This window comes from Aythya ferina (assembly GCF_964211825.1).
Source record: "Aythya ferina genome assembly, chromosome: 21".
Lineage (NCBI taxonomy): Eukaryota > Metazoa > Chordata > Aves > Anseriformes > Anatidae > Aythya > Aythya ferina.
In genome coordinates, this window is record NC_140319.1 from 5884165 (window position 1) to 5896355 (window position 12191).

The 12191-nt window shown below is 56.1% G+C and overlaps 1 protein-coding gene across 3 annotated transcripts in view; it reads right to left on the minus strand.

The window, feature by feature from the left end:
* The window catches only part of SAMD11 (sterile alpha motif domain containing 11), a 128034-nt gene that overhangs the window by 95313 nt on the left and 20530 nt on the right, over positions 1-12191 (minus strand). For all 3 annotated transcript variants that reach the window (XM_084495024.1, XM_084495022.1, XM_084495023.1), the window contains exons 2-4: positions 9294-9336; positions 7153-7961; positions 5271-5362 (exon numbers count right to left, since the gene is read on the minus strand). In XM_084495024.1, coding sequence (XP_084351150.1) covers positions 5271-5362; positions 7153-7945 — 885 coding nt within the window. In that variant the 5' untranslated portion in view covers positions 7946-7961; positions 9294-9336. The remainder of the gene's footprint in view (positions 1-5270; positions 5363-7152; positions 7962-9293; positions 9337-12191) is intronic.

The following is a 12191-nucleotide window of genomic DNA, read 5'->3' on the forward strand; positions in this document are numbered from 1 at the left end:
CCACAGAGTAAAAAATCTTCACTGCCGCCTTAGCGCTATGGCAAACGTCCCCCACTTGGACCTCTTTAAAACCCACAGGAAGATAAAATTATTTTCCTAAGCCATAGCTGCTTATACATCTCTGCTGTTCACTCACAAGACTGCAATCCAATTAATATTTTCCTTTCCAGAGGGTATTTAATAATCCACAAAATTAAATCCTTCAGTATTGTGCTGGCACTCTTAGCCCTATTGATCTGGGTTTGTTCTGCCCCTGCGTAAAATAATAACCAGCAGTTCTCAACAACTCCCCCCTCCAAACCCCTGGCGCCGGACAGCACCAGGCAGTGGCAGCGTGCCCTGTCCCCGAGCTGAGCTGGAGGACCAGCAGGGATAACTTCCAGCCCAGAACGCCTCCAGGAGCACCTCTCACACCCGTGCCTGCTTCCAGCTGCCAGTTTTCCCTTGCACAGTGCTGAATGACCCAAAAGTGGCTTATTTTGGGGATCCTCCATGAAAGCAGCACACAAACGTGCTCCTGCTGCCTTTGGGTTTGGGAACATGGCAAGCTGTGTGCTCAGCCTCTCACCTCTCCCAGGAAGGACGGGAGCTGAGGTCTCTCCACGCAGACGCACAACGTGCCATAGCCCCAATCTCTCCCTGAAGGTGGTGCCTGATGGATTTGGGATACACTTTTCAACTCAAATTTAAGTTAGAAGTTCTTAGTACAACACACGTGCCCTAAAAATCACCTGAGTGAAGCCCGTTTAAAAAAAAAAAGAAAAAAAAAAAGAAAAAAAAAGCCTCCAACAAATGCTAACCTAAACTAAAATGTGCTGGATTAAAAGCAACAATCCAAATCAGCATGAAACCACAAATAAAAATCAACAGACTGTGCCAAAGACCTTGGGGGGATAAAAAGGTTTATAAGTCTGCTTTACAGAGGGGCTTTTTGCACATTCATAAGGCAGCCCCCAGAGACGCAAAGGCGAAGTTATGAACAGCCCCCTTCACATAAACCCCAAGATTCTCCAGCTCCAATCCTTGAGGCCACGGCAGCTCGGAAAGGAACCTAAATCTAATCTATTCGGTTAGAAGTAAATTTTCTGACTTAATCCTGCCTCTACGGGCAGCCAACTACATTTTCCAGCAGCAGGCGAAGCCCTCGCAGCAAGGCTCTCTTGCAGGGCTCACGCCCAGCAGGGCACGGTCCCCGTTTGGGGGCAGCCTCTGAATTCGGGTCCCGGTGCCCACGGGGTCTCGGTGGCACTGCTGACCCTACCCCACGTAGATCTGCTCCTGGTTCCCCACCGAGCCACAGAGCAGCGGTGGCAGAAGGGCATCCCCGGGGCAGATGCAGCCAGACCCCAGGAGAAGTCAGGCAGTGCTGGAGGGAGGCGCAGAGCCCCTGCCCCTCCGAACGAGCAGGCAGCAGAGCACTCAGCAGTCTTAGGGCTAAATAACAGGGCCTCGGCTGATTGCTGTCATCTTGGTTTTAAATAAGCAGATCTTTCCTCTTCCCGCCCTTGACAAAGTCTTGGACTAACGCCTTATCTTCGGGGGCATCGAAAGAAAGCAACAACAAGCGAGCAAAGCAGCAGCAAATAAAAAGGAGCACATATAAATCAAATCAAGAGCAAAACACCACCCCAGTAACCAAACAAATTACCATCGTCATCGGCCAAGTTATGCACAATTACCATGTGTCCTGACATGCAACGAAGGAAACGGAGTGAAAAAAAAAACAAAACACACATTCTGTCGTGCTTTCTGTTTGGCTTGAACGCAGCTACGGCACATTTAAAAATAAATAAGACTTTTTAGAAGCCTGCCTGCCTTCTGTAGCTGTGACCTGGACCTCAAAGCCCACCGTGGGCAGCCTTTCAGCCGCCCTTTCCATGGGAAAAGAGGATGAGGAGTAGCCAACATCCAGCCCTAGCACACCTTTGGAGGCAGCACAAGTAGCACCATGCAGCGAGGGTCGTGCTGACGAGGGAAACAACCCAAGCAAAAGCCTGGTAAGAAACCCCTGCCCTGCGTTACACCGGCCACGCGATGCCAGACTTTGCAAACCCGAGACGCTTTGTTTCGGCAGTAAAGATTTTAGTGCTGCTCTCGACAGGAATCGTCAGGCTCCCCCCCTGCGCCCAGACCACCGCCGGCGAGCACGGGTCACGTTGGGGAGGGAGCGTCCAGCACGGCCCCTGCCGGGGGTCTGGAAGCGGAGCCGTTGTGCTGGGGAGCGCTGCGAGGCGTGGAGGGGACGGGGGGAACCCTGCGGGGAACGGGTTTCACCAGAATGGCCTGGAAGGCATCCAGGGCTCCGAGCGAGACGAGCTGTGTCTGCCCAGAACTGACGTGTGCTGAGCGTGGGGGCAGGCCCCTCCTCAAAACCTCTCCTATGGACGCCTGGCATCCCGCGCCTCCAAAATAGCTGCAGGGACCCAGAGCTGCAGCGGGGTCTCCCCTCCGCATCTGGAAAAGCTCCGGGGCAAAGGCTGGGTACGGGGAAAGGAGGACGGGACGACGGGGGGCACGGCCACCCTCCAGGAGGACACATGGGGGGGGACACGCAGCACCCCACTCCCCTTCTCGGCAGAGCTGGGGGGAAGAACATGCCGTGCTGCCCTCCCCCAGCATCCCTGCCCTCCCCTGGGGACCCTCCTTTCTCCCCAAATCCCGAGGGTCCCCCCTGCACCCCCACAACCCCTTCCACCCGAGGGCCCCCCAAGCCTCTCCGATCAGCCTTCCCGGCCAGCAGCGGCTCCCCCTGGTCCCCGCTGATGGATGTGTGGGTGGATGGATGGACGGATGGACGGACGGATGGATGGACGGACGGATGGATGGATGGATGGATGGATGGATGGATGGATGGATGCCGGCACGGGGGCGGCTGCTGCCCGGGGGGAGAAGGCGCCAGTGCAGCCGGCGCGACGCTGCTGCTCCCCCTCCGCCTCGCAGGAAACCAGCGGTCGGTGGCGGAGCTGGCCCCGGCGCCGGCCGCTGTCTGCAGCTGCAGCAAACGAGCTGCGACGGGGCGGCGGGGGGCGACGGAGCCGGGCGCGACGGGGGCCGGGCGCCACTCTTTTCCCCAGCCACGGCGGGGGAGCCCCCGGCAGGGCTGGCCCCAAAGGCAGGGGGGGAGCAGCGCGGCGCCAGACGGGGCTGAGGGCTCCGACCCGAGCTCGGGGGGCTTCGACCCGAGCCCTGCGGCGCTGCCTCTTCTTGCTGGCAGCGGCACAGAGAAGGGCAGGGTGCCGAGAGCCGCCAGCAGCCGGCCAGCCCCGTGCCAAGGGGGGCTCTGCTGGGACTGACCTCGCTCCGGGAGGAGGAGGATGGAGCCAGTTCCCCATCGCCGTGTCCCTATCTGAACGCAAGCACCCAGGGTACCCCGAACATCCCCAAAATTCCACGGTTGGGCAGTGGTGCCTACATCTGGAAAGGTGGAGAGGGGTGGGCACCCCCTTCCTCGTGTCACTGTTTTGAATGTGCAGCACACGCAGCTGCTACGAGGCACTACCAAAAGCTTTCCGGTTCCAAACGTGAAATTGTCACTCGGTCAGGACTACGGTCTAATTACAGCCCAGAAAATGCAGCACGCACTGAGAAACACAGCTTGGATGAAAGCTCTCGCTGGGGTTTGGCCCCCCTGGGCTCATTCTGACACCGACCCCCTTGCAAGCAGCTCACACGAGTGGGTTAGCAGCAGGAGCCGAGTCCAGGGGGATTCATTTCTCCTCTCCCAAAACCACACGAAGCCTTCTTTCCCTGTCTGAACTTCTCAAATTCAGTTCTATTTTAAAAGCCACTTTAATATAGCCTTTGTTCCATGCCCAGCTTCCTCCCTTTGTAGACGCACAGCATCCCCGCGCATCTATTAAAAAATGCTGCTGCTAGGGAAGTACGAGGTGGCCTTTGGCCACCACACCACACAACTGGCTACACAGAAAATGACAAGCAGCCAGCATCACCTGGCCAGGCATTTAGCCCCAGCAGCAAGTCTGGGTCTTTGGTCTTCAGATCCCTGCTCGTTGGCCTCCAGTCCGTACAGATTAGTGATTAACGCACACACAGAACTCAACACGGCAGCGAGTTTATCACACAGCACCCCAAACTTTGCCCCCAGACTCAGAGGAATGACAGCAGTCCCTCAGAAACACCAGGTTTTGGTGGTCCATCTGCCCTGCTGGGTTTAGGATACCACGTAAGGCAGTGGAGCTGTACCTGGGAGCTCAGTGGGGCCGGGCGGCTGCTCCCCCAAGCTGACCCCACAGACAGACCCCACAGCTGTGACTGTGTCTGTCTGTAGACACACATCACATGCACATATATGCACCATGCAGAAAGCATTTCAGTTCTCAAATCCAAGATGAGCATCATGAAGATGCTGCGTGTGGAACAGAACATCCCTCGGATCCCATAGAAACAACACAAGAAAAAAAATGGGTAATTTCAGTGGATTAAAGGAAGCAAGTCGCAAGTGGCAGCTGTTCCCACAGTGCTACTGACAACAATGTTCCAACTCACGGCTGGCTTTTCAGACCACGACCTGGTTCACTTCCATGAGCCAACAGTTTTGCCATCACCTTTTGGTATTTCTGTATTTTATGGTAATTCCTGCACACAAAGAACTGGTTTTAATGCCTCGGTTGACCACAATTTCAGTTGGTTTTTATTTACAGCACCAGCATCTTTTGGATGAAAATGCTGGTGCCATATAGAGATTTTGAAAGTTCTCAAGGTAACGGCAGAGAGGAACCCAAAAGTTGTGCTGCAAAGATCTACAAAAAGCAGTGATTTACGAGACAAATGTTGTAAAAGTTGTGAATGTTTAAGATGAGCTCGTTCCTCCTTCATCTTAGCTTAAAAAAAAAAAAAATCATTAATGGTTTGTAACCCGTGGCTGTTCTGACTCTAGCACGCGGGTGCATTCGCAATGCCCTTCTGCTTTATTTATCCACTTTACACCTCTGCAGAACACACAAGAATCGAGGGGTGAGGATAAGGACGAAGCTGCTGAACGGCTGGCCGCTTGCACGGAGCCAGCTCCCCCCGAAAGCCACACAATCGCGCCGCAGCCTTTAGGTTAAACACCTCTCTTCCCACCTGCGCTGTCTGCGAGCAGCGCTGGCAGCCCCAGGGACTGGCAGCTCCTACCGGAGCACAGAAGCAAAGGGCTGGTGGGTTGGTTTTTTTTTGGTTTGTTCTTTTTTTTTTTTTTTTTTAAAGGGGAGGAGGCGGAGGAGAGGGGAGATGTCTTAACTAAAGCACATATTTAACAGTAATCTTACCACTGGAGACGAAATTCGACACCCAGGGCAATCACAGATTGGAGGATGTACCTGTAAGATTCCTTTGGACATAAGAGTCTTCAAACTTTTCCCTGGATGCGGAGGAGAAGGAGACAAGGAGGAGAAGCAGGAAAAAAAATAAAAAGAAAAAGATCAGCACCTTCACAGGAGGAAAGGATCCAGGGAGACAGGCGCAGCCCCCCTGCCTGCCAGCACCCACCCACCCCGGCTGCTGCCTGCTCCTTCCCCGAGCTGCCCGAGGGGAGGCGACCCCCGACCCCCGGAGCCCCCCCGGGGGGCTCTGCGCTGCCCAAAGCCTTCCTCCCACCCCCCAAAAAAAGAAAAAGCTCCTCCAGTTCAACCTCGGGCCTCTCCTGACTCACCCCGGAGGAGCTGAGGTTTCCTGAAGGCAGCCAGTGCCAAAATCAGAATCAAAAATTAAGAATTAAAAAAAAAAAAAAAAAAGATTTTAAAAATATTTTTTAATTAAGGTTTAAAAAATAAGATTTTTTTTCTAATTAAGGTTTTTAAATAAAGAATTTTTAATAAAGAATTTTTAATAAAGAATTTTTAATAAAGAATTTTTAATTAATATTTTTAAATAAAGATGTTTAAAATAGATTTTTTAATTACGGCTTTTTAATTGAGATTTTTTTTCAAAAATACGATTTTCTAAAAATAAGACATTTCTCAACATTTTGTTGCTTTTTTTTTTTTTGGCTTGGGAAGGAGTGCGGCACCGCCAACCGGAGCAGCCCCCGCAGCTGCTCCCCCTTTTTTTCCGCCCCCCCCCCCGGCGATCAATAACCGGGGCGAGGTGTCAGCCACCTCCCCGGCCCCCCCCCCCCCTTCCCCGTGCGCCCCCCCCCGGCTCTCGCTAATTGCGTGGCTCCTCTCCTCGCCCCCTCACCCCCCCCATACCCCTTCCCCTCCCCATCCCCACCGACCCCCCCCTCCCCATGTCCCCCCCCCCCCCGCAGGCTCCCCGCTCTGCCTCCACCTGCCGCCCGCACCAGCAGCTCCGCCGCGCCGGCCCCGGCGCCGGGACTGCGGCGGGGAGGGAGAGAAGGGAGGGAGGGAAGGAAGGAGGGAGGGAGGGATGGAGGGAAAGGAAAAAGGGGGGGGGGGGAGGACCGGCTCCCCCCCCCGGCAGCACGGCGGAGGTCCCGCACCACCCAGCAGCCGGGGGAACACCCCCCCGGCGCCCCGCCCGCCGCCCCGGAGCTGCCTCGTCCTCACCCCGGCGCGACGGAGCCGCCGCTCCCCGTGGCGCCGAGGCTCAGCCCCCGGCTCCCTGTCCCCCCCCCTCCGTGTCCTCTGACCCCCCCCGGATCCTGTGACCCCCCCTGGGTCCTGTTCTTCCCCTCCCAGTTTGTCTGTCCCCCCCCCCGAGTGTGTGTCCCCCCCCACCAGGGTGCCCCCCGCCGTCTGCCCGCACGGAGCGAAACTTCTTCCCCCCCCCCCCCTCAACGAAGAGACGCCTCTCCCCCCCCCCCCAACATAACTCGTCGTCCCCCCCCCCTCCACCTCCTCTCTTCTTCCTCCTCCTCTTCTTCCTCCCCCCGCCGGCGCTGCCAAATCGCTGGGAAAACTTCCAGCCGCGCTGCGCCGCTCCTGGGGTGCCCGGGTGGGGGGCGGCGGGGAGAGCCCCGGGGGGGTGGAGGGGGCACGGCGAGGCGATACGAGGTCCCCCCCGATAACACGGAGCCCCCCCGCTTCCCCCAACACCCACCCACACAGCCTCCCCCCACCCCTTCCCCGGATCCGGCCACCGAAGCGTGGGGGGGGCGAGGGGGAGGATGCTGAGGAAGAGCGGCGAAATTTGGGGGACCCCCCCCAAAAAAAATTACAAAGGGGGAGGGAGGGGGGGCAGCGCCCCTACCTTTGTGCCTGATGCTGCGCTTCCAGTCCTTGGCCGTCTCCCTGCCGCTGACAAACTGGAACTCGTTCGGGGTGAGCCACTCGCCCCGGTAGCGGATAGAGGGTCCCTTGCTCCCCTGGCACAACTTATTGATGTAGAGCAGCGCCTTGTTCTCCCCGCACTCCACCTCGATGCAAGGCTCGCCGTTGTCAAAGAAGGGCTGGAAATCCGGGATGGAGGAAAACCTCTCCAGCATCAGGTCCTCGGGGAGGTGGTGGTGGGGGTGGGAGGGGTGGGGGCTCTCGTGGAAGCCCAGGTACGCGCGGTGGGCAAAGATCTGCTCGTACGCCGGCGGGTGGGGGGCTACCACCGGCATGGCAGCGGCGGCCAGAGGGGCGAGATAGTCAGGTAAGGTTTCCATGGGTTGGTTAAAGGCTGCCAGGGCCAGCTCTTCCCTGTCAAGTCGCTCCTTCTTGATAGCAGGCATGGTGCTACTGCGCTCCCCGGGCGCCCTCGTCTCTCCAAAGCGCAGTGGCTCTGATGTCTCCGGCTCAACTTGCCCCCGCTCTGGCTGGAGTTTGGATGAAATGCGCCAGCAGCAGCAGCAGCAGCAGCAGCAGGAACACGAGCACCTTTGGCGCTCGGGTGCCGGAGGTGGCTGGTATCCCCCGGAGCAGCCCGCGAACAAATCTCCTGGGCTGGCTCCCCAGCGGAGCTCCCTGGGATCCCTCTCCCACGGAGAGCCTAATGTACCGTAGCCCCGGGAGCTGCCGTGTGGCTCGCAGATCTGCCCCTCCGGACTAATACCTGACATCTCGGAGAGGTCTCCGCTGCCGTAGACATTATTTTGGTTTAAAAAAAAAAAAAAAAAAAAAAAAAAAAAGCGCTTATTGATTCCCCTAGATCGACCCACCTTCTCACCAGGCTGGAGGGTTCCCCGCCGCCCACCCGGCCCCCTTTCGCCCTCCTACCCCCCCACCCTCCCCCCCCCTTTTCTTCCTCCCCTCCTTCCTTTAAACTGACACCTGGTTTATTTATTTCTAGGCGATAATTAAAATGAAACGCTGCGCCCCCGCCGCCGCCACCCCGCCATCCGCCTCCCTCCCCTCCGCCGCCGCCGCCGCCGCCGGCGCCCGCCGGGCGCGGGCAGGATCCGGCCCCCGGGGGCCGCCCGGTGCCGGCCGCCCCTGCCCTGCCCCGCAGCGCCCGGGGGCTGCAAGCAGCCGGCCGGCCGGAGAAGTTTCCCGGGGGCCTCCCCCCCTCTCTCCCTCCCTCCCTCCCCTCCACCTGCACCCCTGCGCCCTCGCCCCGCTCCCACCGGCGGGTTCGGAGCACCGCCAGTTGGTATTTTAATTCCCACTCCTGCGCGGAATTTAAGGAAAAAAAAAAGAAAAAAAAAAAAGCCGACACGGTATTATGTTACAGAGATATGTGTGTGCATATATATATTTATCTACATATTTATATATATATACACACGCATGTACAGCCCCGCCAGCTCGTGCTTTTCTGCACGCCGTGCGCTCCCCACGCAGGCGCCCCCAGCCCCTAAACGCCGCTCTGTGTCGGGCTGCCGGCTCGCCCCCCCGGCCCTCCCCCGAGCCGGGACAGACATATATTGATCTGCGCTCCGAAGTCGCAGCGCACTTCCCAGACTCCGACCAAACAAGCTTTCCCTCCGCCGCCGCCGCTTCTCTTAACTTGGCCCATTTAAAGAGCGGAGGCGCTTGCAAGCGCCGCGCCGGCGGCGGCGGCGGCGGCGGGGAGACAGGGGGTGAGCGACGGCCGGCGGGGCCAGCTCCGGGGCCAGCTCCGGATCCGGCTCCGGAGCCAACTCCGGAGCCGCAGGGGAGCCGCCAGCCCGGCTCCGGCGGCTGGCGCGGCTGGGCTTGCCCCCTGCCAGCCGGGCTCGCCTCCCTCCGCACGCCTGGCTGCGTGCGCTGCTCTGCCTGGCAGGCTCCTGGTGGGAAAAGCCTGGGGAAGGAGGGCTCGATCCTGCTCTTTCCTCCCCCCCAGGGATGGAGGAAGAAGCAGGGGGTGTGCTGTAATTTGGTTTTGCGTTAGGAGCCGTACTGGACAGCCACGCGGAACAGCCCAGTGTGGCCCAAAATTAAGTTGTGTTGTTGTTACGGAGATTTGTGATGGTGATGAGAGGTCCCTACCTTTGGATGCTGCTTGGGATCGGCTGAGTGGGAAGAATCCTACCTGGAAGGGAAATAAAAAGAAATTATCCTCTTGAATATACTACAAGAAATATGCCCCACAAATGTTAGAAGGTGGCATCACTATCCCATCCCAAACAACAACAATTATTGATTTTGTTCCAAGGTGCACATTTTAGTACATATTTTCTTACAGGGGAGCTAGTGGCAAGTTAAATTTGCCTTCCAGACAGGGAGAAATGGATTTGCTTGTCTCTCTCCCATCTGCTCTCCACTGGTAGCCACTGACAGGTAGCAGGGCAGTTCCCAACCAGCCCCGGCCCCTTCAGCACCCTCTCTCTGATGCTCTCAGGACAGAGATGAGAATGCCCAGCACCTCCCAGCACCTTTACGAGGAAGCTAAAAAGCTTCATTTTAGTGGTAAAGAGACTGAGATCCAGAATGTGAATGCTGTACTCGTGCTGGGTTTACACAGTTACTCATGCAGCTACTCAGTCCCACTATGAGTAAACGCAGGCTAATAGGGGTGAGGAGCTCACACTGGGGCACCAAGTGATTGGCCTGAGCTCTCACGGGTGCTCTCTGCCCCCCACAGCCCCCAGCTGATGGGAACCCCTCTCGACACCGCGTCCTCTGATGGGCCCCTTGTGGGACAGGCTGTTGCTTCTCACCAGCAAAGGGGGAGGAAAACGGCTCTCCGGGGTCCAGCAGGTCTGGGAATGGAACCTGAAGCCCCAAACCTCATCTCCTGGCCCTGTTTGACCATGATTCTTCCTCGCCTATTTATTCGCCAGGAATGCAAGCTCTGGGAGCAATCCTCTCACTTCTTGCTCTAATGAAGGAGGCAGATATACATACCCATCAAGCCCTCTCATTTAGGCTTTCAGGCTTAGGCTCTTATTCTTAATGCCTCTGATTGCTCAAGATGACAGGGGAAAAATTACTTTCTATTATCACCTAATGAACCAAGAACAATGCTTGGAAGAGGCTCTGGGAGACGCAGGCGTTCTCCGTGAAAGCGTGCGATGACTCTGGATGGAGCTCAGGTGAGGATGCTGTAGGGTGAGCAGCACTGCTCTTGTCCTCCTAGAAAACCTCCTCGCCTGGCACACCTACAACTGCCCTGAGCTCTCTGCAGGGCTCGCAGAGCTTCTTCAGGCTTCATTTGAATCCATTTTCTTTGCGACTTGGCTTCACGGGGCTGATTGCTTTTAATTTTTTAGATGGGAATGGGTGTTTCCTCTGTAGCTTGCTTTCTCTTACAGCCACAGTGATTGCTGTTCTTCTGCCACCTCCATCCGTAAGGGCAGCTTCACCTCCAAGTGCAGAGAGCTTGGCCGCCTCCAAAGATAAGTCTCAAGGCTTCCTCCAGGAGGGCTCAGAGGAGCAGGAATGGCCTTCACCCTGCAGGAACACATCCTCCTGTGGCACTTCCAGGCCCCTCAGATCCCCTAACAGCACCTAGCGTCTGCTCTGCCCGTATCAGCCCACTGTGATGGAACCTTTCCTAACCCCGAGGATTTGTATTTACCTTCTCTTTTCAGGGGAAAAGCTGACTTGCCGTGGGGTTTTCCCACTTTGCGTCAACTCAGTTGCTTTCAATCTCTAAAGAAACCGGGCTCAAAACTGAACCTACTCATAAACGAATCTGCTTAGACTTCATTCTGGAAGGGCAGCAACTGCTTGGCTGTGCTTCAGTCCCCAAAAAATATGGGTATTTGATTCCAGTCATGATATAGGTGCGTTGGCCAAGCACTGGCAGAGGGAGGCTTCCTGATGGTGTCTCAGCCTGAGGTGCAGGGCTTGGGCCAGGCTGCATTTCCTGCACACACACGATGCTTTCAGGTAGACCTCGGCAAAGTTTGGAGGGATTCAAGAGGCGCAGATTCAAGGCGATCCTACCAGTCTCTTACGAGCACTAAAATTTACTACCAAGTCCTCCCTACCCCTCCACACTGTAATAAAGCATAAGAGCTCTGTCTGGAAGCCTGAGTCCGACAGCAGGAGCCTCGAGTTGTTCAGCTCCAGTCTCGTAAGAGTGGAGCTCTTGAGATTAGTGTAAACAGATCCACCATTGGCGAGCAGATCAGAGAGATCTAAGCAAATCCACGCACATGTGGTTGAAGAGAGAAGCAGGTATGCTTTGCAAAGGCCAGACTAAGGAATTGGAATGTGCTAAAGTCTGGGGGTGCAAATTGCTGTGTCTTTTTGCAATGTGTTTCCAGCGCACCTAGCAAAGTGGAAGCATGATTCTTAATCTGCTCAGAGAGGCGCTACCACAGGAAGCGTAATAAATAGTGATCATTTTCTAACGTTTAGTTCCTCACTTCTGGAATACAACATGCTGGATTGAAGCAAAACCAGGACCTTTTGTTTCTCTCTGATCAAATGTGTCAACAGCAGCCAAGAGCTAGCTCTCCTGGAAAGCGTATTACAAGAAGAGATGGTGCTTCAAGCAGAGGTCTGAAAGTTAACTGATAAGGATTTTCCTCCTCGTTCTGTCATCAGTTTCATGGACAAATTACTTATCCTGGAGAGGCCTCCATTATTCTACCCGTAAAAGGAGTGGGAACATCCTATATGCAATTTGTTATTTACGTCTGACAGTAAACCTGAGTTTCTAACTGAGATCAAAGGTCCCTGGTGCTGAGTGCTTTAAAAACTCATTGTAGGTGCAGGCTGTGCCCCTTGACAGGAAAGGCAGGTTGAGGCTGGGAGGAAAGAGGCACCCAGGCACAGGTAAAATGGCCAGACCGAGTCCACAGAGTGCTCCTGGCTGGCTGTGCCATACCAGGGGTTCCTCACAGCCCCCAAGTAAGGATGGCAGCCAAGTTGTGTCCTGCACACCAGGAGAGCTCAGGTAGTTAAGCAGGTCCTTCAACAAATGGGGCAGTACCC